Below are 27,475 nucleotides of genomic sequence, written 5' to 3'. Positions count from 1 at the left end.
GTAAAGACCCTTTATCGCAGCAGAGTGCTGGTGAGGTCCAAGCCCGTAGTATGGTCCAGTTTTTAGTCTCTTCACACAATTGGCAAGCCCACAGTCTGTTTTAACTTTCATTTCAAGTCTGCTGTATGTACAGCTTGCTTCTCTCGCTCGCTTCCTAGTTTTCTTATTCTCATTAGGTTTTTGTTGTATGGTCCTCTCCTGTGTCTCACTATTTGCACATGCATCATTTCACTAGAAATCATTTATTTCAGCTAGCAACCTTCTATTTAGCAGTCTGCGGGTCATTTAACCCAGAACTGAACCCCTGTTGATTTTCACCCTCCCCCCTTTTTCTTTCACTAAAACGCCGGTTTATCTTTTAGTCTTCAGTTGCGATGAAGAGTACACACCCGCCCCATCAATAACCTGCCTTTTTAATTTACAGATGCTGACTGACCTGCTGGGTCTTTCTAGCACTTGCTGCTTTTGAGGTAACAGGTTTGTAAATTGCATTCTCCCATCACCTCAGACCTCCCTACCACATTCATCAGCCCACTGAGTGCAAAGTGACCTTTGCCCCCAAGCTTCTACCCCTGCCCGTCTTATGCCCTAAAACTCCTCGCTTTAAATAAGCACTGAAATAAAAATGTCACTGATGTAAAAAGACTTCTGAGTGCTTGGTTTGAGTATAAAACAAGGCTTTAATCAACGGCTTCAAAACCATGAGATTTCTAGTTACAATCACTAGTTCCTGGTTACAGAAACATCCTGAGCAAGCTGGGCCCACGCCCGAGTATTTATGGTCCTTGGACGGCGCCACCAGCTGGCCGCCCAGTGTTACTTCATGAGTCATGATAAGATTCAAGACAGTCACCAAAAATAGAAAATTATAAGTAATCCTTGCCTTAATCTTAGTTTTCTTCTCTTGAAGTCTTTGCGAAGATGATGTTGGAGGGGGGCTTTGGAGGGGGAGAATTCTTTTGAGCCATGGTGGGGTGGGGGAAGCAACAACTTCCCACTTACCCAGTGGGGGTAAAATTAGTCTTCAGTGGTAGCACAAAATGGGCGGTAGCAAATTGGCAGCCTGTTATACCACCCCCCATCCCCACTTATCTTTCCCACTGAAGTAATTGAAAAGAAAATTAGGCGGGGCGTTAAACTAGCACCCGTTCACTATCCCCCACTTTGCACAACTGCCGACAACCAATTTCACCCCAGGTGATGCCTCCCCGCTTCAGCACAGCTTAGAGCAGACGCTCAGCAGGTGGAGAGTTGGGCGGAACCTGCATGCCTCACTCTGCTCCAACATGCAGTGCCAGCCAATTATAATTTCAAAAGAAAAAACACACAATTTCCTTTCACTAAACAGGAGCCTCCAACCCGACATGCACACAAGGTTAAAAGGCGCCGTTACCTTTTCCAGTTCGAGTTTCTTTAACAAAGATCGAATAAAGTCTTGAGTGTTGAACTTGGTAACCTCAGCGCCTTCCACAAGACGGCGAGCAGGAATAATACTGAAACACAAAGGAGACGTTTGAGTGGCAGGTAATAGAAGAGCCTCTCTCCTCAGCTAACATAGGAACAGGAGGGGGCCATTCAGCCCCTCGAGCCTGTTCCCCCCACATTCAATTCCATCATGGCTGATCTGTATCTTAACTCCATTTACCCGACTTTGCTCCATATCCCTCGATACCCTTACCCAACAAAAATCTAGCGATCTCAAGTCTTGAAAATGTCAATTGTCTCAGCATCCACAGCCTTTTGGAGAGGCAATTTCCAGATTTCTATTACCCTTTGTGTGAAGAAGTGATCCCAGTGGGGTCCTTGAATGGGCTGGCAGTGGGTCAAGAGGGTTATTTTTGTGGGCCCAGGAGGAGCATTCCTGCTGCTCTTGGGCCCACAAAAATAATCTAAAAATTCCCGGGCTACTGCCTCTTTAGATTAGGCCGCTCACAGCAAGGTACAAATGGGCGAGCTTTCACTGTGCCGTATTTGGACCCGAAAATTGCAATCGGGTTCCTAAACCAGCGAAGGATCCCAATATTCAGGTGGGTGATCTGTACGCCCATTTACAAGCCTGCCCGAGAATGGCATCAGGCGGGCATTGGGCAACAGTGAGGCAACCCTGGTGCCCTCCCCCCCACAATTTTCAACTGCTGATCAGCCGTTTTTCAGGTGAGAAACAGGCAGCTGGCAATTGAAAATCACCCCAATGTGTTGTAAAGTAATAACAGCCATGCAACCCCTGCCCATCTAAAAATCAGCCAGAATTCCCATTAAGGTCAGAGGTTCTTGGAAGCTTGTGAGTGAAGATTTCATTCCCATCCAGTTACCACTACAACAGTTGTAGTAAATTATCTCTTGAATAACCGGATTGTTGGCAAAGGCTTTCAATGAGCACAGGATATAAGTGGTTAAAAGTGCAATTGCCATGTTGACGGAGAATGTATATCTGAGCAGTAGAATACTGTACTTGATGAGAATGACATGATTGTTCAAGAACCATAAGGCTAACAACCTTGGGAGTGCTTGGTGTGATGATAATATATGCAAGAATTGATGATTAATGGACATGTCATAAGAAGAACAAGAACTCACCCCATCCATAATTGGGACCTCAGAGACTAAGAGTGGTCTAACTTGGTTCTGGTTAGTCCTTAATTGTGTGAGTAATGCCTGTATGTATTCTATAATTATCCAATGTCAGTAATGAATCGTATGAATAATGCTTATATGTACATCTTTAATTGTCCAAACGCCCTTGTTCGTATTGGAACGTATTGTATGGAAAGAGCAGGTTTAATCAAATGGCTCGTGTATGGAAGATGGAACAAAGGGGCAATTACCATAAGCTGATAATGTGTAGTCTTGGGACTGAAGTCTAGACATCCGGTGGCTATTATTGATCAAGGACGTGTGACTGGGATATAGTACACAAGTAATGTATAAAAACCCTAGCCAATTAAGTACCTTTTGAAGTGTCATCACTTCTGTAATGTAGGGAACTATTTTATCATATGAAATGACCTAAATTTCAGAAACTCTCACAAGCAAGAAGGACTTGACCAAAGCATTGGAAGATTTACCGGAACACTTCCACACTCCACTTCACCAACTTCCAAATATTCTTTGAGGTTCCTTCTTTGAGGCAGGAAACCATCATAGGTTTACTTATTTTGCCCAATCACCAGTTTCCCCCTTGCCCACCCCCACCGCCCCAAAAAAGAAAATATAGCTCGGTATAGAGGATTATTCTCCAAGTGTAGACTCACAGGATATGGTGGAGGATCTCCTGACAATGATCATGGTACTGGTTCAACCAATGCATGATCTGTGATGGGCCCACAAGTAAAACTGGGCTAAAGGCCTTACCCAAGGAAACCTGAAAAAAAAAAACAAGTTTACTGTTGGCGAACAGGGGTCAGAATTAAACAATAGCATAGACTTGTGAGCAAAATTAAAGCCCATGTGATTAAGGGGACAGTGGCAGTGTGGATACAAAATTGGCTAAGGGGCAGAAAGCGAACGGTTGTTTTTCAGACTGGAGGGAGGTATACAGTGGTGTTCCCCAGGGATCGGTATTAGGTCCACTGCTCTTTTTGATATATAATAATAACCTGAACTTGGACATAGAGGGCATAATTTCAAAATTTGCTGATGATACGAAACTCGGAATTGTAGCAAACAATGAGGAGGGTAGTAACAGACTCCAGGAGGACATAGACTGACTGGTGAAATGGGCAGACACATGGCAGACGAAATTTAACGCAGAGAAGTGTGAAGTGATGCATTTTGGTAGGAAGAATGAGAGGCGATATAAAGTAACTGGTACAATTTTAAAGGGGGAACAGGAAGAGAGAGAATTGGGGTGTGTACACAAATCTTTGAAGGTGGCAGGACAAGTTGAGAAAGCTGTTAAAAAAAGCACATGGGATCCTTGGCTTTATTAATAGAGGAATAGAGTACAAAAGCAAGGAAGTTAAGCTAAACCATTATAAATCACTTGTTAGGCCTCAGCTGCAGTATTGTGTCCAATTCTGGGCACCACACTTTAGGAAGGATGTCAAGGCCTTGGAGAGGGTGCAGAGGAGATTTACTAGAATGATACAGGAAACTGTGTGATATCCGGCACCGACGGGACCGAGCTGTTGCCGATCTATCAAAACTGCCGGACAGACCAGCGCTAATGCTGAAGCATACGGAGGTTTTCAGCTCCGTATCTGGCAACAAACACTGTTGCTTAGCAACAGCTTCTAAACAGTTGGTCCGTACCTTGGAAGCGTCTCTGTAGCTTAGCAACAGCTTCAGAGAGACTTTGCAGAGCCTGACTGTTGAAAAAAAAAGCCACGAGAAGAAAAAAAGCCTAACAAAACGGCTCTTGATTTCTGCCGGTGGATCAAGGTTTCCGGACATACAACCTCCGGATAAACCAAAGTTTCCTGTACCAGGAATGAGGAACTTCAGTTATGTGGAGAGACTGGAGAAGCTGGGGTTGTTCTCCTTAGCGCAGAGAAGGTTAAGCAGAGATTTGATAGAGGTGTTGAAAATCATGAACGGTTTTGATAGAGTAAATAAGGAGAAACTGTTTCCAGTGGCAGAAGGGTCGATAACCAAAGGACACAGATATAAAAGGTGATTGGCAAAAGAACCAGAGGCGAGAACAGGAAACATTTCTTTACACAGCAAGTTGTCGTGATTTTGTATGCACTGCCCGATAGGGTGGTGGAAGGAAGCAGGTTCAATAGTACTTTCAAAAGGGAATTGGATAAATACTTGGAAGGAGAAAAAAAATTATAGGACAATGGGGAAAGAGCAGGGGAGTGGGACTAGTTCAATAGCTCTACTAAAGAGGCACGGGCACGATGGGCCGGAATGGCCTCCTTCTGTGCTGTAAGATTCTATGATAATTAATCTCCCTCTGCAAACTAGATTAATCTCTCTACTGACCTCCATAAACTAATGACACTAATTCCCTGTAGATTATTCTCAATATTTGAGAAGCCTCAGCAGATGTCCCAAGCATGTAGTTTAACATTGGTTTAGATCCAACCCGTCCACAAGTAAAAAGGTTTCTAACTCAGCAGAAGTGTTATATTAATAAAAAAAAACACTGCAGATATTGGAAATCCAAAACAAAAACAGAAAATATCAAACACTCAGCAGGTCAAGCAGCATTTGTGGAGAGAACAGACTAGTCAGTGTATCGGGTGTGCGGACCCTTTGGAAATGTTGGATTGTTTGATGCTAGACATTACATAATCGGATTTTTACGGATGTGGCTCTGTCAAGCAGTGTATCGGGGCTCCAGTTTCTTACATTAAACACAGGACATGACAACTCCCGACAGGTCCAGAGCAGCATAGAAACCGGACTGGGAACAGATCCACTGCCCTCTTCCCTGCCTAAGGAACAGCACATTGTATGGAGAAATTTTATTTTGTTATTTAAAAAAAAAAATTTTTTTTTTTTTTTTAAGTGGTTTATTTTACTTTAAACAAACTTGCGCCAATAAGTAATTTCAAAAATGGTGACTGTTCTCTTGCCGTGACAATCTTCAATTGGGCACCTTCACTCATTAAAAACAGATTTAACTTACCAAAGCCTTTTCTCGTTCCAACAATATATTTATCAAGCCCTGTAATACATTAAGATGTTAACCAAAGGAAATTTAAAAAAAAGTATATTATGAGAATCACACATTGATTACTGTAGCAACGCAATATTTGTAGTTTCTAAACACCCCCTCACAATGCCTACTTAAGCAGCAGATACGCTCATTATCTGCCCTCAGCCTCTATCCAAGCAGTGCAGGGGTTTAATACAGGTATATTCAGCGGAGAGCCAGAAGGATTTACTGAGAGGATCACTGATCAGAGCCTCTTCGTTGTGCTCACTAAGCTGAGCGAAGCTATACTAATGGCTGCATTCGTTAGCATCTAGTCAGTGGTGGTCTAAGCAGCAAAACCCATTCATGGCCACGGAAATACTGTTAGTGTTGGTAATGCTTTTAAACCAAGGCTTTGGAGCCCCTTCCCCACAAAACATAAATTTTATTATAGAACTCAATTGACCGTATATGCATTGAACCATAGAAGCTTACAGCACAGGAGGAGGAGGGCATTCGGCCCATTGTGTCAATGCTGGCTCTTGGCTAGAGTAATCCAAAACTAATCCCACTGTCCGGCGTTCTCCCCATACCCTTGTATCTTCCTCTGCTTCAAATATTTATCCTATTTTCCCTTAAAGAACTACTCCCTGTAGCAAAACATTCCATGCTCCAAAAATCCTGTATGGAAAAACATTTTTCCAAACCTCTATATCCTCACTCTCACTTAAAAGTCTATGGGGGAGAAATTCGGTATTGCACCGTTTGGGGCGCAATTATCGGCCGGGCGCAAAGTTTAGCGCCTGGTGCTAATTATCGCCTGGCGCTAATTATCGCCTCCGACTGCAAACTTGGCTTCTATCGCCCCTGGAGGTGATTGGAGTGCTAAATCAGGCGCTACACATCTCTCTTAAGGCGCCAACACCGAGGAGCAAGGCATTGCCTCAGAGCGCTGGCGAAGCTCATGTGATGTCAGTTAGCAATGGAACACAGACACACTGGCACCGGCCAGTTCTTAAAGGGGGGGGGGGGGGGGGTTGATCTTGCTCTCCATCCACACCCTGCTCATTGCAGCCTTGAATCTCGGCCTGGAGAGACGCGTACATCAAATCTGCTGGAAAGAACAATGGAGAGGCCCAGGGAAAGAGCTCAGAGTGCAGCCACCACAGTCTCTTCTAAATCGATACAAGGAAGGTCAAATCAAAATGAACCTGCAAAGTGCTGCTCAGTACCCAAAACTCCTTCACACAGCGTTGAATCTCTCCAGAAGTCACTCTCTCTCTCTCTCTCTCTCTCAGAATGCGTGGTGCAAAAATGTCATCGACAAAAAAAGGCAGGAAGCGGTCGCCTTTAAATAGCACTCCCCCAGTCCCTTCCCGACTGCAAAACGTTCCCCTCAACCTGTCGTTGCTAGCGGCAGGCGGAAAGGCAGGGGGCGCCACTCAATATCCAGTCTGGGGCGCTACTGGGGCGTTGCATGCTCGACTGACATCACGATTATCGTGGCAGTAGTGTTTAGCACCGCCGCAAAATGTCTTAGGACGCCAACGGGAGGCGCAAAGCAACCAAATTTTTCCCCCTATGACCTACATCTCTTTCCCTATTCACTCTGGCAGTGGTGGTATTTATACAATGAATAAAGCAGAGCTTTAGAATGGGCAGTACCCACTGACCTCCAAAGCCACCCTTCCCTGCCTACATCCCAAAGTATCTAGAAAAAGGCAGACCAGTATCAGGCTGCATTAATATCCCAGCACATTATGACTTTCTGTTTTTACAACAGATGCATTTTTGTTTATGGGCCAAAAATAACTTTGCCAAATTTGAACATGAAGCAATCAGAAATAAAAATACTCACTGTATGATGATCAGCATGCATGTGGGACACAAAGATGGCTGACAAATTACAGAGTACCCTATCCACATCATTACCATAGTGACGACAGAGCTGTCCAAAGGTGCCTTCACCACAGTCTAATAATATAGACCGTGTAGCGCTAATAACAGTAAAAAAAAGGGTTTAATTAGGAAAGAGGATTCTTGTAATATTACTGCATCTGCTTTCCCTGTCTCATTCTTTTCAAGAGAATTTTGCTGACTTTCTACCTTAGTAACGTGACTTGGTAAAAGGAAATGGCGGCCATTTTATTAAACCCATGCTGGGTTTTGCTCGCTCAAGAACACCAAGCTCACATTATAGTAGAAGGGGCGAGTACCAGCACAGAGCTTTGAAAGTAGGTCCCTAACTACAACTCAAAATAGTGCAGAAAGAGAGAAGAAAATAACTTTCCACAGATTGCCGGCAACAGAATTACAATTTCTAGCTGCCTCAAAAAGAAAAGTCCATGGGCTTTAAATTGAAGGAAGGGGTGCTGACGTGACCAGTTAGTGTGGAGTTTAAAAAAAAAGAGATCCGTGAACTTAACAGCAACTTGCATTTATATAGCGCCTTTAACATAGTACAGGAAACTTTGTGATATCCGGCACCGACGGGACCGAGCTGTTGCCGTCCCATCAAAACTGCCGGACAAACCAGCGCTAATGTTAAAACATACGGAAGCTTTTGAGCTCCGTATCTAGCAACAAACCCTGTTGCTTAGCAACAGCTTCTAAACAGTCGGCCGTAGCTTGCAAGCGTCTCTGTAGCTAAGCAACAGCTTTAGCTAGACCTTGCAGAGCCTGACTGGTGGAAAAAAAAGCAACGAAAAGAAAAAAACTTACTGAACCGACTCCTGAATTTTGCCGGTGGCTCGAGCATTCCGGACAGTTAACCTCCGGATAAACCAAAGTTTCCTGTAAAATGTCCCAAGGTGCTTCACAGGAGCGTTATCAAACAAAATTTGACACCGAGCCACATAAGGAGATATTAGGACAGATGAGCAAAAGCTTGGTCACAAAATGAGGAAAAAACATGGAACACAAAGTACAAATTATGAATTTTACCAATTGCAACTGAATGTTCCCATCTCAATCTACAACATTATTTTTGAATAACAGCAGCCATGGTTACAATAGAGACTTACTCGATGTTTAGAATGATGGAGCTAACATTTCGGATTTTCATTGGGATGGCCGATCCAGTTCCAAGGAAAACCACCTCTGGGTATTTGTCCACTTTCCCTGGCAATACAAGTCAAGGATAATTTACTACCAGCCATCACTGACTAGCAAAAGTGAAGAATTACGTACTACATGTACAGTATTTCTTTATAAGTTACAAAAAAAACTAAAGGAGGAAGAAAAGAAGACCTCGTAAACCATAAGAAAAAGATATCGGTGATTTGCAGTCCCACACCATAATACTGAGAGTTTGGTTTTACAGTACATAAATGACAAAAAGTCATCAACCCCTGAAACGTTAACTCTGTTTCTCTCTCCACAGATGATGTCTGACCTGCTGAGTGTTCCCAGCAGTTTCTGTTTTTATTTTAGATTATAAATGGCAGATGTTGTGAAGGGAGTTGCGAGACTGTTGTTTAGTTGAGATGTTCTGATTTAATTCAGCAGTGATAAAAATCCAGTGCATACTGGTCAATAGAAACTCCAGATTGAAATACAGCCTCTGCAGCGGTTTTACATTTTAAAATGATATTCATCATCTGATTTGAACAGACAAGAAGTTCCGTTAGGAAAAATCAGCTGCCAGGACGGTGAACAAGTCAGGTCACAATATTTTCCTGTCAGCTCAGTTCCTGAAACAGTCGGTATGGAAATGCAACTGTGGAGTCGCCATCTTTACCCTTGTGAAAGTGCATCTTAATGACATCGTTAAAAGCTGCAATTACAGTCCCCTAAGACCAGAAGTGATTGGGGCAGCCACAACACAAGGCTATATAATCTGAAGGTGGGGATTGATTACAGCAGCAAAGGTGACCATACATTTATTATTGCAACACGGTACAGGTACACCCCAGGGTAAGAACAACGCAGCAGCTTAACAGAACAAGGACGAAGGGTTATAACCAGCCATTGCCTTTACCAAATAAGGACAGCCCAAACGTTCCAATGATTTACCTGATAGGACAACAGAGTCTGCAGCCAATACATTTTTACATTCTTCAACTTTCTCCAGGAAGCCTGGGATTTCTGTAGCCTCTTTAATAAACTCCTCAGCATCAGCAGCAACCACGGCATCTCTGTTAGAAGGAAGTTCAGGAAAATACAACATTGCAATTAGTGTCAAAAAGGAGGCGGCACGACGTCTCTCTCCAATCCGGCTTCAAACAGCACTCAGCGAGCGGAGGGTCAGTTTCAGCTTTCCTCCGCGGCTCCTTCTCGCAACCATCCGCCTGCCGCGATTCGCCGATGCTGGTCTTAAAATTTGTCCAGGAGTTTGTTTAAATTCAAAAGCGAAATGCAGGCTAGTCGTACCGAACAGCCGCTTAAAGTGGACGCAACGCACGCGGACACTGCGAGTTTACAAAGGCCCAAGATCCAACCCTTGTGTGGCTGACACTGGGATCGCAATGCGGAACTGTTTGTTCTAGGGCAGTTACCCTTTAGTTTCCCTATTTTTTGGTTGTCTCACTCTCAAGGGCAGAAATGGTAAAGCTCCACTATGGCACAGAGCGTTCCTATACACGAGGCCCGGTCAGCACACTGTATCCCCAATCCTACATCCCCCCTCACGCCCACATCGCCAGCAGGGCCTCGCAGTCTCCTCCCTTTACTGTCTACGGCTCCCCATCCTCTCTTGCCTTTTCTTCTCATTCCCTCTTCCTCATTATCTGCTTACGATCGCTCCAATGCCCTCATACCTCATTTACCCGACCTAAGCTGCCTCCTTTTCCGTCCCTTTTACACTCGCTTGGCCTCTCACTATCTCCCCTCAGCCCGAGTCAGGGTACAGTCCAGGGATGAGACAATTCAAACCCCTCACACCCTCATGCTGTGAAAATAGTCTTCTGCATGGAAAAGAATGAACAACCTTGCATCCCAGCTCTGACTGCTGAGAGGGAGAGGACGGAGTAGAAATGGAGAGAGATTGAGGCGCAATCCCACAAGATGGCTTTTCTCCCTATAAATCTAGGATCAAATGCAGGAATACTTGTAAAACATGGGAGCTGCAGGAGGAGTGTGGAAAAATCAGACAATATGGGTTAACTTCAATAGAAGGTGTTGGTATCGTGGCATGCTGGTATCACCTGATCTAGACCCCAAAAACAGGATTGATAAGCAAGAACTTTTCTCTGTCTATACTTGGACACAGATGTAAGGGACAACTTTATTTTATATATGTACCTTTTTCAACTTTTGTTGATGTGCAGGTATGCAGAGTCTCGAGATGCTGATTGGATGAGGAAAATTTACAAAATGTACGTATAATTCGCGCAACAATCATTGACCTGTTGACTCTGGAGAGGTACCGTTGACTGGAAGAGTTGGCCCGATGAGCCCTGTTTTGCCCACGTTCAGTAATGAGTGAGAGTACCCAAATTCTTGGAAGAAATCAAACTAAAATTTACAGGAGGTGTCTACGCAAGTTTTAATTGCCTTGGAAAAGGTGGATCAATTGGTCAGTCTGCCTGAAAGAATCTTTCAATCCTCATAACATACTCAAAGGGGAGGTTTTTCACTTCATTTTTAGAAGTAGTCAAGGGGAGGACAACACAAGGGAATATTTAGTTTAAATGTAGAAGTATGGGACAGAGTGGTCAATGTAACAGCATATCTGTACATTAATATAACTACAAGACACTGCAGCTGCCTACGTGCAAGGTGTTAGCTAGACTTCAGGAAAGGAACTGAGAAAAGGGGATAGGAACCACATGAAGACTCAAGTGTTTCTGTACACAGTTAAACTGACAATTGGTCAGAGATCAACGGTCATTATACCAATGCCAACCAAAAGACTGCAACTGGAGAAGCAATGCCGATGCTCTCGAAACTAGTTAAACTACTAAAAGGCCCAGTGTAGTATGTGATCCTCAAAACTGAACATGATTGATGTACTGTATTAAGTTGAACCCAACTACAGCTGTAAAAACATAATTCGTTTCAGAATTACACACTGTTAAATTGAACCTGGCTAATTCTGAAAACAAGTTATTGCACTGTTTGCAATTAACCTTGCCTGTACAGAAGTAGTGAAAAAAATCATTGCAACTAATACATCAAATTGTCTCGCGTTTGGTCCTTCGAAGCAGAGGAAGATACAGGATTGAGATAAACCAGGGCAATGGTGTGAGTTTGCGGTTGTTCTAGCAAAGAACCAGCATAGCACGATGGGGCAAATGGCTTCCTTCTGCTCTAAAAACATTACATAGAATGCACAGCACAAAAACAGGCCATTCGGCCCAACTGGTCTCTACCAGTGTTCATGCTCTGCACGAGCCTCTGCTCACCCTTCTTCATCTAATCCCATCACCATATCCTTCTATTCCTTTTTCTCTCATGTGCTTATCTAACTTCCCCTTAAATGCATCTGTTGGTGAAAAATAAATTCACTGGAGTCTGTCTTAAAGTAAAAGTACACAGTTTAATAACAGAACTTTCTGGGAGAAGGTCATAGACCCCGCGGTCTAGTGACACCCTTCTCGTTCTCTCTTGGTTGGTACAGCTTTTTATTCTATTTTCATCCAATCACATTGTATTACAATAATCACCTGATCACATATGGCTTATTTATTCTTTTCAGTGTTAGTAAAGGTTAGTTACATCTTACTATGCCTTTGGTCACAGGTCAAATTCCCATGACCCCTATATTCTGCTGTGTCTACAATTTTTAGCTAAAGCAGCATATTCCTTATCGCTTACGCAAAACACACATATTCTGTCTTGTCCCACAACTGCGTCTTATCTTGGTTTTTCACATAGCAATTTTCAGTCTGTCCTTTGTTTAGTTTTGCCTTTTTACGTGAGTCAATTTTTATTGTGATATTTCTTATCTCAACCTGGTTTCTTTTAGTTCTTGTTCATTTTCACGACCCCACTCCTTTGTTCTGATTTTAATTTTGCTGGCATCACTTAATTAGTGGTCACCTCGGCTGTCTGAATTCTGAGAGGGTTCATTTTAACCCCCTCACATCTATGCTGTTCACCTCAACTACTCCCTGTGGTAGCGAGTTCCACATTCTCACCACTCTCTGGGTATTAATTCCCTATTGGAGACTATCTTGGATTTATGGCCCCTAGTTTTGGTTGTGTTTTCTATGTAATAACATGCAAGAACTTAATAGTTTTAAATAACCAAATCAAAATATGACTAAACGAGGGATGCTACACAGGCAAGCGCTAAAGTAAATGTACAAATTAGGAGAGATGAGTTCTGAGAGTTTTGACAGACTACACATCGGCTTTTGACCCTGGTTGTGTTTATACTGTCCAGAGAACAACCACAATAAATATGTCTAACTTACGTGAACTGACCTTTGCCATTCAAATTTGGGCCTGAGCTGGTATTTCAGCAGGCAGACGCCTCGAACAGTTGGCACATTGTGGGAGGCGGGCTCGTCCTGAAACCAAAGTTGAGCACCATTATTGATTGGGTCGGACTAGTGCAATTCAGTCAAATTAAAATTTATTTCATTCTTAAGTGCATATTTTCCCCCTAATGCACCAGTAAGTCAGATTGGCAGTCACTGCTGCTCTACCGGCCACTACATTGGCTTCCAATCCCTTATGGTTACTCAGTCCAGGAGCTCCGAGGCAGTGCGATCAAAAGCGTGAGCCTGAGATTTTGCTTTGTTGCTGATAATTCATCGAAAAAAATCTCTCCCAATTATCATGATTAGCTCAGTAACAATAGCTCTTGTGGTAAATTATCAATAGAACACGTCAGGGTCCATATTAAAGATTGAGCCAAGCACCAAGTGGACTAAAGCAAGGCTCCAGAAAGTGTGCCAGTAATTCCAATTTCACATTCGCTCCTCCACTGCCAATTATACACTTTTAAGAGAACATCCCCTCCTTGCATAAAGCACCACACACTCTGACCCACCACTCCCTTCCATTACAATCACATCCCCCGGGTATGCGATTGTTACCACCCAGCTCTTCTTATGCCTTACTCTGTATCTCTTCCACCAGCAGCAACACTGCTGTCCCAGGCAAACAATCCCAGATATATCCTATTAACCAGGTTAAAGGCATTTATCAAAATCGCAGAAGAAAACACCAGGGGAAAGGAGTCTCATTCCAGCCAGTACTCCACTGAGTACAATCATTGCGGGATATAAAATGGCTGTTACAAAAAGAAACAAGAAAAATAGGACCTGTAGATAAGTGTTGGCCAACCCTCCCTCCTTTACTGATTTACATACTTTACAGTTGGTCCCAAAGGCCTTAGCTAGGCCATTAAAGGTTCATTTTTTCCCAAACTCCCCCCCAGCCCCCCCATGAGACCTTAAGTCACGTCGCTACCTTGGTCTGAAAAGTTTTCAGCCGGGGGAAGATCTCTGGGTGAATCATGTTTAACTGGGTCTGGATCTTGTGGCTGCGTATGTTATGGACTGTTTGATTGTGCTCGTTGAGGATCAGGTGTTCTGCGGTAGGCCCGAACCTTTGGTTGGATTGAAGGATAAGAGGTTGAAATGACCAAGACAAACAAGCACGTACAATTACACTTAAAAGTAGGGAACAGGTGACTTCTAGAGCAGGAATACATCAAGTTCAGGAAAAATAAATTCACAAATCTACAGTACTGTAAGAGAGTTCAGAAACATCCCAAAGCGCGCCACATTAAACAAATTCCTTAGAAATCCAGTCATACAGGCAAACAATGCAGTCATTGTGGGATCTAGCTGTGCACAAAAACAGCAACAGATTAATCTGACTTTGGTGGCGTTAGAGGAAGGCATGCTGGCCAGGAGAACTTCCTCTTCTTCTTTGAATAGTGCCGTGGGATTTTTTAACATCCAGCCGAACCACTGGAACAGAAATACAGCACTTACCTGAAAGCCAGCACCTCTGACAATCCAGCACTCACTCAGTACCGCACCAGATGTCAGCCTAGATTACAGGCTCAAATCATGAAGTCAGGCTTGAATCCAAAAGCTTCTGGCTCAGAAGCCAGAACACTACTGACTGAGCCAAGCCGACACATCACAAAAGAGTTTCAAGCGCACGCTTAAAGCATTTGTGCACCAATATTACTTACTGGAGGGTTATTCCAAGGCCTACGTAACTAATTGACAAACACGGCCTAGCGTGAAAGTTTCAAAAATAACAAACACTATTCTTCAATATAGTCTTTCAAAACAATGGCTATCGAATTCTTTTGAAGTATGAAATAATAGTCATCAATTGTAACAGAACATTGCACAAACATAATGAAATATCTGCTGAACTTCATATTACCAAAGTAACGAACAGTACAATATTGGCAGTGAACTTCAAGCTATCATTGGTGCATTGCAGCAGTTTAGGATTCCGAGCTGCTCCGACCATTACCAGGGAGAATTTACAGAGGAAAAGAAAAAAAAAACTCAATCCAAGAAGTCACACAGGGCAATATTTGCTTTGTTTTTTATTTGTGTGTTGAGTAATGACCAGTCCTTCATCCCCATACAGCAATTTAATACAATGTAGTTATGCCAACACAGCAAACTTCAAAGAATTTCAATTACCTCTCCATCCACGATTTATAAACATTATTTGCCAAAACCGACTCAGGCGCCATGTGGACAACTAGTGCGGCGGGGCTTTCAGACCCTCCAGTCTGATACCTGCAATAAAAATAATTTTAATAAAGTCGGAGGACGAACGATTAAAGAACAGTGCTTGATTTACTACTGCTTGAATAGAACACGGTTCCATCTTCCTCCCAGGCAGCACAAAGTTGGAAGAATAAAAAGACAAACGACACTGAAGATACATCAACTGGAGCTTTTCAGAGAGTAATTAATTCCCCTAAGGGAGGCAATCAAGGGAGCAGGGCGACACTGGCAAAGGACTGGGAAGGATGCACAACAGGTCCAAAGACCAGAGGAAAAAAACGCATTCATTTAAGATGGTGCTCATCTGGGTTGGAAACCCAAAGCTTCAACGTCCTATTGAGGAAATCTCAGAAGTCCACGTTAGGTTTATTTTTCCCCTTCTCCAAAATGCACAACGTCTAAACTTAACAAATAAGTTTAGAAAAAAATATGGTAATCCGCTCAGTGGATAACTCACCTTTTGAGTTGTTCGTTCTCGCACATGGGCTCAATAAACTCCTTACTGGGACAGTCCAACACAAGAAAAATGGGCCCGGGATCAGCAGGTGTGCACACTTCTTCAGGCCAGATCTGCAAAATATATCAATGGGATCACAGCGCAAGCATCAGAAGTACCTCACACCCACTCAAAACAAGGAGCAACAGTCTTCAGAGTATCCACAGCAACCCAATGGGGAGCGACTGGTCAAGTACAGGTCTATTGGAGTATTTGAATGTGGATCGATTCTAGCTTCAGAATGTAGCAGAACTCTGTTGCACACACCAGGTTTGGAAAGGGAGAAAGTGGGAACTTGTTACAGTCCTTATAATGATCAGGACTAGATAGAAATGTGTTTGGGTCAGGTTTGTATACATTAAAGGAGCTGTGTTCAACTTATTACAGTAATCTTGGTTCTAAGCAGACACACAATTTGACAACTTGTATAAAAAGAAGAGGGCGCTTGCTTGAGATCAGTGGGGAACATTGATAAAATTTCCCCTGCTTGCAAGGCCAGGGAGGTTGGTGGAAGTGATTTGTAGAAGGAGCTTTCCTCCCCCACCGCTCTATATACATGACAGCTATTCACTCCCACCCATCACCCCACCATCTTTTTGAAGAGATGGATTCCTCCAACATGTGCCAATGAAGAATACCAAGCTTGATTTCCTGGTTCCACTCATTTTAACACAGCATTAAAATTAGTGAGGAGAAGAATCTCAGCCCCTGAGCAAACTAATTTGAATGAATGAATTGAACTCGGTATACTTTGCAGCAAGGCTCACCCTTATCATGAATTTTAACACAATCACAAAAGCTAGAAAAGAAATTCATTTGCCATTGAAGCCGTTTTACTACATCACAAATAGCAAACAAATCCTGAAGCAATGACAGTTAGAAGCAGCACACTCCCACCATGTCGCTTGCACCTCAGGCCTCTCCTTAACTTGCTGCACTGTCGGATACTGTGCAGTTTCCCTGCACACGTTCAGTGCAAATAACAGTCATGAATCCAATCCGACTTGATTAAGATTTGAAAGTCTGAAGAAGTATTGACAAACCTCCTTCCCTTCAAACATTACGCTATTTCCATCTTTCAAAGCGGCAACAATTGGACCGATGGCCGAGGTCCCCCTGAAACACAAAAGGGGGGTAAATGTGTACACCGCCATCAAATAAAGGACCCAACATACGGCTTTGGTCAATAGAGTTAAAATCTTAACTTTAAAACTAAAATGTTGGCACAGCTCTTTGTCTCCCTTTCCTCTCCAGTATAACTGAAGATAATGACATCCGAACACAGAACATTATAAGCCGGGCAATGACCCCTTCAACAGTGTGGTGTGAATCTCGCCATTGGCCCAGGGCTCGTGCGGGAGAGGCCTGGACCATTAGCAGGACCGTGACATGAATTTCAGACAAATTCAGCACGCCGAGCACAGAGCCTCGCTCCTGTGGGATTGTCCAACCCGGGCTCCCGTCACACAAGGAGCTGTGAAGGAATTGCTGAGCAAACTTTTATACACAGGAAAACAAAGAATTAAATAATAAAGTGTTTGGTTCTACATCGTGTCTGAATTTCAGACAGACAATCAGCACTAGCGGTCTTTATAATAGAGAATTCATTAGAATGATTAACCTTTGGGAAATATCTGAACATTTTTACACTAAATATAATTAGATTTTCTTGTCTAGTTTTAAAGATCACCATTATGTATAGTTCGGAAATGTACAGAATCACAATGTGAACAGTATTGTAACAAAGTATGGCCAGATTAAATAAAAACCTGGAGGTAAACCGCACCCGAGGGACTGATTAATGTTTCAGGTGGGTCTCTTCATCGGAATGGTAATGAATTTGCCGACACAGCAGTCACTGCACTTTGAAGAGCTCACGGTGTGTGAAGCACTTTAAGGTGTTTCTGCGTGCTGCGATGAGGTGCTATATTAACGCACAGCCTTTCTTTCAGATGGAGGGTCCCACCCAAAAAAGTGAGCGATCTTTTCTCTTCCAGATGCTGACGGGCTTGCTGTGCATCTCCACTTAATTTTTTTATATTCCCAGTAGTCACGATTTTTAATCTCTACTCTGGTTAAATTGTTCAGTCTGATGGCAAAATCCTCTTTCGGTACTCCAGAGGTTAAAGAAATGACGAAGCTGAAGATCAAAGCCCTGCTACTTACACCGGTAGACCAAGTTCCTTAGCCTTCATAACGAGGAAGTTCCCTTTCTTGGGATGGAGCTGCAAATGAACGTAGTTTAATTACTATAGCGACGTACAGGGATGTCTGTGCTCTCTCTAACTGATCATCGCCCTCAACTCTGTCCTTGTAGAATCATAGAATGATCCAGCACAGGAGGCCATTCGGCCCATTGTGCCGGTGAAAGAGCTATCCAATTAGTCCCACTCCCCTGCCCTTTCCCCATAGCTCTGCAAATTTTTCCCCTTCAAGTATTTATCCAATTTCCTTTTGAAAGTTATTATTGAATCTGCTTCCACCACCTTTTCAGGCAGTGTGTTCCAGATCACAGCTGTGTTAAAAAAAAAAATTCTCTGCATCTCGCCTCTGGTTCTTTTGCCAATTACTTTAAATTTGTGCCCTCTGGTTACCGACCCTTCTGCCATTGGAAATAGTTTTGCCTTATTTACTTTATTAAACCCTTCATGCTTTGGAACACCACTATTAAATCTCCCCTTAACCTTCTCTGCTCCAAGGAGAACAACCCCAGCTTCTCCACGTAACTGAAGTCCCACATTCTAGTAGAAAACGCCTACCTTGCAGACAAAAGCCACCACCAGGGAAGGGTCTCTAGTTGATATTTTTGGGCTTCGCTCTAAAAAAGGGCAGACAAATGTAAACAAAAGATGTCAAAAACAGACTTGGATCACATCTCCCTCCCCAACCCTTCATCTGCTCAATACCCGCCAATGCTGGTGTCCCACATGTAGGCATTGTCCCAAGTGAGAGCCCATCCCCCAATGGGGCGCCAAGTTCCCCTTGGAAAAGGATCTCCTCTCTTCCAATGCCCGACTCCGCTATCCTAACCCAAAACCACTGACCGATATTAAAATCTTTACATGCACAACACCGTGCCAGCTTTTGCAGTTGGAGACAATGGGAGGACATTTCTGCACTGTGTGCAGAAGTTTAAAAAGATTTACGCAAAACTAGAGGATCACGACACAGTGCACAGAGGGAATCGTCCCTCAAATAGCATCAGATTCTGGATAGGTTCTTGTAGCGGGCAGGAAAAGCCAGCTCTGGGGAAAAAAAAAATCAACAATCGTTTTTTCATAAAACCCAAGATAAAATACTGAAGAGTATCAATGGAATTCCCCCGATACTGCACCACATAAAGGTTCCAGCTCACAACTACCTTCACAAATAACTACCAGTCTCGTCCCTACAAAGGCACACAGAACAAAAATCCACACTCTCTGAGGGAGATGAGGTATATTCAGATCACGCCGTGCCTTTTACCTGGCTTTTCATTCAGGTTTTCCTCTAAGTGGCCCTCACAATCCTCCAGTTGCCACTTTTCAGATTTTGGTGAACGGGATCGGTTGGGGCTGGTTTTGCCGGGTGACCCATCTGGACTACTGGTCCTTCGGCTTGCCTTGGAGTCCAATTTGGCTGCAGTTAAAGAACAAACACAAGCTTACACAGGGATCTATTTAAACAATCTTTCTACAACCCCCCCAGTCCCCCCACCCCTTCCCGGCCAAAGTGTTCCAAACTCTAATTCTATAATTGGCTACCAGTCATATGCAGGGAATAAGAAACCCAACACTTATCCAAGTCCCTGATACTCTTCTGATACAGGACATTGGTGTACACCCCTCCCCCGCCCCCACCCCAATAAAGTGAGCTGACACTTTTATAAGCCGGTTATATCGTAGCTTTTCTATCAATGTGAAGTGGCTTGGGAGTTGCACTGAATCAAGACTGTAGCAAACCTCAGGAATAAAATCGCCAACCTGACAGCACATTGTCTCGTACTGCTCATCAAACTCACTCACACTGGCTACAGTTACCTCATTGCGTCACCCTGTCCGCTGTTGCAAAGAGATTCATTGGGTCCTGCTCCACTCCCCGGGAACCATTTCCAGGGTTTACTCTACCAGCTCTCTCCCCTTCCCCTCCCAGAAGTGCCTGAGTATAGAATATATTGGCCAGACAGACAGAAAAGACAATGGGGTTGAAATTGCCCATTTGTAATAAACATGCCATTGCAATCGTGCAAAAATCTTTTCTCTTCTATTTTAATACAGGTGTCAATTCCTTTATTTGATACAGGTTAATGGCCAAGATAGCACATATAAATCTGACACAAACACATTGGGCTGGATTTTCATTCAGCAGTCGGGAAGGAGGCGGGACTACAACTTCCGGGTTTTAGTCCCGCCTCCATCGACGTCGGGCCAATCGACGCGATTTTCCCTTCATTGACCTTGTTGAGCCCGCCCAGCGGGCTCAGCAGGCCAATTAAGGGCCACCCGGCAACAGGTGACGTCACAGACTGAAATTTCATCTGTCAAGAGTTTTTGACAGGTGAAATATCCGTGTTTCACAGCTGTTTGAAGCTGTCAAACACTGACAGTCTGACTTTTAACCTGAGTCCTTCTACGCAGACTCAGTTAGAACTGTCACCGGCGCTGAAAGCTGAAGGCTGTCACTTTTGACAGATCGCAGCCATTCAGCTTTCAGTGCCGGCTGAGTGATGGACTCCCGACGCCTAGAGGAAGAAAGGCTGTTAAGGTAAGTACAGGTAATTTAAACTTCTTTACACACTTTAGACACACCAAACACACTTACCTTTGCACTCATGCACCCATCACTCACCTGAACACCGACATCGCGACCCCTCCAAGTCCTTCAACCCGACGGCCCGCCTGCTCTAACCTGGCGTGGTTTGGAGCTGTTGGGAATCCCACACGACACCCCTCAAAATAGGGATTAGGCTAAAAACTGCCTGTTAACAGGCAGTTAATTGGCACTAATCCCTTCCCGCCTCGGGTCGGCGGGTCCCAGTGCGGGGCGGGTACCCGCTTCCCTTGAAACTTACGTGGAGGCAGGTTTTGGGCGGGATGGTGTCGGGACCCCCGAATTCGGGATTTTTGCCCCCCGCACGCCTAAAAGCCCGCCTCACGGCACACTGAAAATCTGGCCCATTCATTCCCAAGAATCGCAGGTGGTCAAATCCAATCCCAAAGAAACAAATGTTTTAAGTCAATAAGCACTCAAGGTGTGGTCTGGCTAGAGCCATTGATCACAACTTCCTCCAACTTGTATTCTACGGTTTCAGTTAGGTCATTCAACACTCTCTTGGCTCTGTTGATCGCTGCATTGGTTGGACTTTTTGAGCGTGGAGTCTACCTAGACTTCGAGGCCTCTTTCAGCTTCAACCGTACTACGTGAATACCATTACTGGAATACGCGTGTTGCCCATTCTTCCTTCCTATGTGCAGCACTTCACACTTGTCTGCACTAAATTTCACCTGCCTCTGCTCTGCCCACCTAGAGTTTTGGCCAACTCATGCTGTCATTCCTGAGTTGCCTCGTCCTATTCCACAGCCCCTCCTAGTTTGGTATCTGTAAAGTCTGTGGGTTATATGGTGAATTAATGCACAGACTACAAGAGTAACTTTAACAGGACTTTACTATTCGAAGGTCAGGGCGAATCTGCCCAATAAATCCTTACACAGCATTTATATACCGGTGTGGTCACTCCCGGTATTACAGTATACAGCAGCCAAGATAAAGTAGTGCAACACCTAAAATAGTTCTCTTAAAGGTGGACGGTTATACAATAGTTCTCTTAAAGGTAGAATGGTTACATACACTACAATCCTCCCTTTTTAGCTTACAACATACTTATTCCCCATTAAACATAACATATATCCAACTTCATGTAAAAACAGTTCACAGATGTAGTCTCTGCGGAAACAGTTCACAGATTCAGTCTCTGCGGGAAACAGTTCACAGATTCAGTCTCTGCGGAAAACAGTTCACAGATTCAGTCTCGGTGTAGTCGGTTCACGTTGCTGGAGTGACTCATCCAATAGTCCTTCACTGGACTTAACAGCTTGAACTTCCGTCACTTCTGAACCAGCATTGTTGACTTTTAAAAGCTTGAGTACCTTGGGAAGTTTTTCTACTTCCAAACTGATTTGGCTCCGTACGGAGAGACCACGTGCGTGACCTGGTAGAGGTGATAATGGTTCAGATGGTCATCATCTTCTGCTTCGTCTTTTCCTTCTCTGTTTCTTGGAGACTCTCTGGGCTCCACTGTCAGCTGCCAGCTGCATGCACCGTTCCTCCTTCTCGTCCTCCTTTTTCCGTAGTAGCGCCACCATCTCCCGATGTTCCTTAGACTTTAGGTGATTCTTCATGGTTTCTGCACTTTGGGAGTTTTCATCACAAGCTGGGCAGAGCAGGTCATCGTAATATTCGGTGTCGTTCAACAGGACATGGTAATAATCGGTGTCGTCCTGAGCTAGGCCAGCGAGAGGGTCTTTTATTTCCTCCATGCCCAGCTGGACGTTAGCCAGCTTTTGTTCCAAGTCCCGACATCTCTCCTGAAGAGACTTCGTCATGTGTTCAGCTTCCTCCAGCTTTTTCTGGGCTTCCTGCAAGTCTTTTATTAATGACCTCATTCGTGATTTCAATGCTTCAACTTCATTGGGAGATTGATTGATTGTATTATTCAATCCCTCTACTGGAGCAGCTGTTTCAGCATTCTGTTGTTCAACCTTGACGTGAATCAGCGTACTTTTGGCATCCAAGGTTTGCTCTGCTGCCATCTTCTCAGTCTGTGTTGCAACCTCAGCTATTCCAATAACTTTTGGGAGCTCCAAACCCCTCTCCTTTGAAGATTTAGACTCATGTCCAAATTGTTCCCATTTCAGAGTCTTGTCCCTCAGCATATGAAGGAGTTGGCTGACCATTGACTCTTCTGACCTCATCCGTTTCCCAGTAGCTGCAGGGCTGTTTATAACCTTGCCCTGGGGCTCCTTTGCTGTTTCTACTTCGCCATCATCCGCAGCCTCCACCATTCGAATTTCCACAAATGAATCGTCCGGTGATGCTGCACCCAACTTCAGTAGGAGCTCGGAATTCATGGCGACCAACTCAGCCTTTTCTGCCTGCAATCTGCTAACAAGCGCCTTCAGTTGCTGAACATCTTGCTCCACCAGATTAGAGCACGCACCTTCAGAAACCGAATCAGCTTTGATTCGTTTGGCCTCCTTGCGCAGACGGTTTGTGTGCTCCTGCTCCTTTTTCTCCCTCAGCTGTTTCTGTTGTCTTTCCAGATTCTCCCACTCTGTGTCAAAGAACGTTTTCATTGCTTTTATCTCTTGCTCGAGACGGCAACTCACTTGTTCTAATTGCTGTTGTAATTTGAAATGGAGTTGAGTTCGAGCCCGGTGTTCCTCAGACTTGTGCATGTCTATAAACTGGACAGACTCAGAATTCTCTGCCAAACTATGTTGTGGTTGTTCAGTGGAATTCTGTTCTGAAACTTTGTTCTCCTTTGAAGCATTAGTATTTATGCACTCCTTCGTTTTTCCAACCTTAGTCAGCAAGTCCATTTTAGACTTGTCTTTCGCACCTGGGCTGGTCTTGTCGTCATCCGTTTCAGAGTCTGAGCTGATTGTCTTCACCGAGTTCTCACTCGTTATTGCTTTTAGGTAGTGCCATTCCATGTTTATTTCCCTGATCCACTCCCGTCCCAGAAGTGGTGGACCTCCCTCAGGTAGTACATATGAGTCCATTCCTTGGTGTTCTTTGCCCCTGTCTCTCACCTTGACTTGTATCTTTCCCATGGGGTATACTTTATGCCCCGTGTATGTCTGCAATATGATCTTGGTATCTCTCAAGGGTATATGTGAGAATAGCCGGTTGTAATCCCTTCGATTTATGACTGATAGGGCTGATCCTGTGTCCAATTCCATTTTCACTTGGACTCCGGCTACTTTCAGTGTGACCCAGATAGTTTGTAGGTCAGCTTCCTTACTCACATTGTAAATTCTCAGACTACCCAGTTCCTGGCCGTTCGGGTCTGAATCCGAATTCTGTTCATATGAACTCTTCTCAGCCACCTTGTGTACCTTGCTGTACTTTTCCTGCGGTGACTTTTTTCTGTTGTTGGTCTTCTTTCCTGACCGGCATACTTTAGCTATGTGACCAAGCTTGCCACATTTTCTACATTCCTGGTTTTTAAACCAGCATTGGTTCTGGTCGTGTGTTGTCTTCCCACAACGATAACATTTTGTTGTACCCGAAGTCATTTGATCCACGCTGAGTACCGCTGCCTTCAGCTGCATTTCCGCAGTGCCTCTCGCGGCTGCTTCGTGTGATGCTGCAATAAGGACAGCCTTGTCAAGTGTAAGATCGTTCTCTTCGAGCAGTCGCTTTTGTGTTCCTTCCTTCGACAACCCGCACACGAACTTGTCTCTCAATGCCTCTGTCAGATTTTCCCCAAACTGGCAGTATTTCGCTAGTCTACGCAGTTCGACCAAGTATTCCGCGTTGCTTTCCTCTTTCCGTTGCGTTCTCGCATAAAATTTGAATCGTTCCGCCAACATCAGCGGTGTGGGGTTCAAATGATCCTTCAGGGCAGCAACAATATCAGCGAAAGTCTGATCCGCCGGTTTAGCTGGTGATAGAAGATGCTTCAATAGCCCGTATGTCTTCGCCCCCATTGCGTTTAATAAGGTGAGAGCTTTATCATCATCTGCTATTTTATTGGCCTCACAATATATCTCGATGCGCTCTACGTACGTGGCCCAATCTTCCACCTCGGAATCGAAGTTGTTGATGTTACCATGCTTAGGCATCTTCACTATCTTTTTGAGAAACCACAACGAATTTGTTCGTTACTTTTTTTCCCCCAAAAATGGCGGTTTCCCGCGCTTGTCTTCTTCCCCGCCCACTTTCAAAATGGCGGTTTCCCGCTTCTGTCTTCTTCCCCGCCTACTGGCGGCTTCCCGCGTTTCTTCCCCTGGCGGGAGGGGTAAGCTTTCCTTCGGGCGACGACCGCTGGCTTTCGGAGTTCGCAGCCTGCGCGCCGGCTTCAGTGCGTTCCTTGTTCCCTTTTCTCGGCCGGCAACCGGCGCTGGGGACAACCCGTTGGCGGCGAACAGTTCCAGCCGCTGGGCGGAATCTCGCTCGGTCTCCCTCACTCGGTCCCGTTCCCCCTTCACTCGGGCTCTGTCTCTCCTTCAGCGGCTTCCAATCGCGCCTCCCAGCCCTCTCGCAGTCCGGTCCTTTCCTCCCCCGGCTGCGGCTGAGTTCTCCGCGGTTTTATTTATTTTTATATCTTCCCGCGCCTTACGATCCCGGTCGCAGCGCCTCGTGGCCTCGGTAGCTGCCCGGCCTTTTTCGCCGGTCGCGGTCTAGCTGTCTCACGACGCTGTGGCGTCTCCCAGCCCGCTTGTAGCCCGGTCTCTCACACCGGCTGCGTTCCCGCTTGTAGCCCGGTCTCTCACACCGGCTGCGTTCCCGCTTGTACCGCGGCTTCCGTGCCCTACGCTGCCCCAGTCTCAGCGCCTCTGGGCCCGACTTCTGTCCGGCTCCTTTCCCCCGACCGTGGTCGAGTTCACCGCCCTTATCCTCTGTTTCTTTTTATTTTCCCCCTACTCACAGTCAACGTGGCCGACTTGCTTCTCTTGGCTGATCGGCTCACTCACCGCCGTGGCAGAAGGGACAATAACAGCCTGTTGCTGATGGAAGGCTTCATGTCTGAATCCTTCCTTCTTCCTTGCTCTGCAGACTCGAGTCTTCTCTCAGCAGAACGACGAGGGCGGGTGCCTCTTCTCGACGCTCGTTAACTGCTTCGGATGTATCGCTGCCGCAGGGTAAGATCGAACTCGTCGCCACTGTAAAGTCTGTGGGTTATATGGTGAATTAATGCACAGACTACAAGAGTAACTTTAACAGGACTTTACTATTCGAAGGTCAGGGCGAATCTGCCCAATAAATCCTTACACAGCATTTATATACCGGTGTGGTCACTCCCGGTATTACAGTATACAGCAGCCAAGATAAAGTAGTGCAACACCTAAAATAGTTCTCTTAAAGGTGGACGGTTACATACAATAGTTCTCTTAAAGGTAGAACGGTTACATACACTACAGTATCATCTGCAAGTTTGGTCAATTTACATTGGGTTTCAATCTAAGTCATGGATATAAATTAGAAACAGTACTATTCCCGATACCAATTTCTGGGGAACCCCACTCAGTACGGGCCCCCTCCCCCACCCTGATGTAACTTCTAACAGTGCCTACACTTCCACTAATTTCTTACCCATACCCAGGAGTTACTCAGTCCTCACAACTTTGAGCTCAACGAATAGTCGTTCATGAAGAATTTTGTCAAATGCTTTCTGGAAGTCTAGATACAACATGCTGTTGGGCTTACCGTCATCCTCTCTGGATGTCACTTTCCTCAAAGTCAAAAAGGTTGATCAGGCTCTAAAAAAGGTGCCAACACCACAGACCTCAAAGCAGACAGATGGTACTGCATTAAGTTTAGGCCAGCACTCCCTCACCTCTTTCAAATTCAAATACATTGGGAAGGGGAAGAAAAATACTTGGTGTAAATAAAACTGAAAATATTTTTAGTATTTAACACTTATTGCAAGAATTAGCTTTCTAGCCCATAAAATGGTAAGTGCTCAGAACCTCAGCTATAATCTAGCACAGAAGGAGGCCATTTTGCTACTAAGGGAGCTGTGCTTACCCTAGCCGGTCCTTTTAAGGCCACAAATTTTGATCGGCTGTAAATAGGGTCTTTCTGTGGTCAATTAGAGGCTAACTGCTGTAACAACAGAAAACACTCAGCAGGTCTGGCAGCATCCGTGGAGAGAGAAAAAGAGAGTTAACGTTTCAGGTCTGAGACACTTCGTCAGAACTCGGACGCTGCCTGACCTGCCGAGTGTTTCCTGTTTGTTATTTCAGATTTCCAGCATCCGCAGTATTTTGCTATTGTATTAGAGGCTAACTGCTGTTGGTTTGTTAAATTTGGCTGTGCACTGCTAATAAATTCCCATCTCTTCGCCTTGAAAAAGCAGCCAGGTTATCTAGGTCAGAAGAAACCAGCAGGAAACAATCGACTTACTTTACACACAAGACATGGGTGGAGGTGGAACTGGAGAAATAACACTTACCAAATATGGGCACCTGATGCACAGCCATAGTATCGTCAGTATATTCTGGGTCTGTGTAAGGTCGTACAGCTGGTAAGAAAGAAGGGCATTTAATAATCAGTTGAAAAGATTCATTCACGTACTAGGTAATGCAAACATTAAATCCACAAGTCCTACCTAAATCTATTCCTTGTAGTGACCCAGAGAACGTTCTAATGGCAGCCAAGTATTTATCCTTTTAAAGAAAGAAATGAAAAATGATGTTAATTGATCCATACATAATTTCCGACTCAGCAATCAAGGAACTTACAACATTAAAAGCTTAACATGTTTTGCGGGTAACTGTTGTATTTGGGCAACTTACCATTTTAAAACAGGACTTCCATCTAGTGAATTTACCAGGTTAACACCCAAAAAAACAGCTCTGTTCAGCAACTCAAAGGACCATTGCAGACCATGCACACAGTCCAGGCCCAGGCTCCTGTCTCCCCATTTACATTTTGGGCAGGGTTACAATGCCACTTCTTTTGGGCCTGCAATAGCCCCTGCTTATTTTTAAAAATAATAATCAGGAGTGTAGTTACTATCACAGAAATTATCCA

The 27,475-nt window shown here is 44.5% G+C and overlaps 1 protein-coding gene across 4 annotated transcripts in view; it reads right to left on the bottom strand.

Moving 5' to 3' along the window:
* The window catches only part of elac2 (elaC ribonuclease Z 2), a 52,933-nt gene that overhangs the window by 9,333 nt on the left and 16,125 nt on the right, over positions 1–27,475 (bottom strand). For 3 of the 4 annotated variants that reach the window (XR_015073059.1, XR_015073058.1, XM_085963404.1), the window contains exons 5-20: positions 27,051–27,108; positions 26,895–26,963; positions 19,202–19,354; positions 18,496–18,554; positions 17,903–17,961; positions 16,780–16,852; positions 15,698–15,810; positions 15,151–15,249; positions 13,946–14,084; positions 12,953–13,038; positions 9,599–9,720; positions 8,608–8,704; positions 7,443–7,581; positions 5,576–5,614; positions 3,252–3,361; positions 1,394–1,493 (exon numbers count right to left, since the gene is read on the bottom strand). Coding sequence is in view for 2 of the 4 variants with exons in the window: in XM_085963404.1 (XP_085819530.1) it covers positions 1,394–1,493; positions 3,252–3,361; positions 5,576–5,614; positions 7,443–7,581; positions 8,608–8,704; positions 9,599–9,720; positions 12,953–13,038; positions 13,946–14,084; positions 15,151–15,249; positions 15,698–15,810; positions 16,780–16,852; positions 17,903–17,961; positions 18,496–18,554; positions 19,202–19,354; positions 26,895–26,963; positions 27,051–27,108 (1,515 nt within the window). In the remaining 2 variants the exon portion in view is untranslated. The remainder of the gene's footprint in view (positions 1–1,393; positions 1,494–3,251; positions 3,362–5,575; positions 5,615–7,442; positions 7,582–8,607; positions 8,705–9,598; positions 9,721–12,952; positions 13,039–13,945; positions 14,085–15,150; positions 15,250–15,697; positions 15,811–16,779; positions 16,853–17,902; positions 17,962–18,495; positions 18,555–19,201; positions 19,355–26,894; positions 26,964–27,050; positions 27,109–27,475) is intronic. The other variant, XM_085963405.1, reaches the window with a different exon arrangement.

Source organism: Somniosus microcephalus, chromosome 21 (assembly GCF_052327205.1).
Source record: "Somniosus microcephalus isolate GS21.2 chromosome 21, FLI_Smic_1.0, whole genome shotgun sequence".
Taxonomy (NCBI): domain Eukaryota; kingdom Metazoa; phylum Chordata; class Chondrichthyes; order Squaliformes; family Somniosidae; genus Somniosus; species Somniosus microcephalus.
This window is presented reverse-complemented; position numbering and strand designations above follow the sequence as displayed.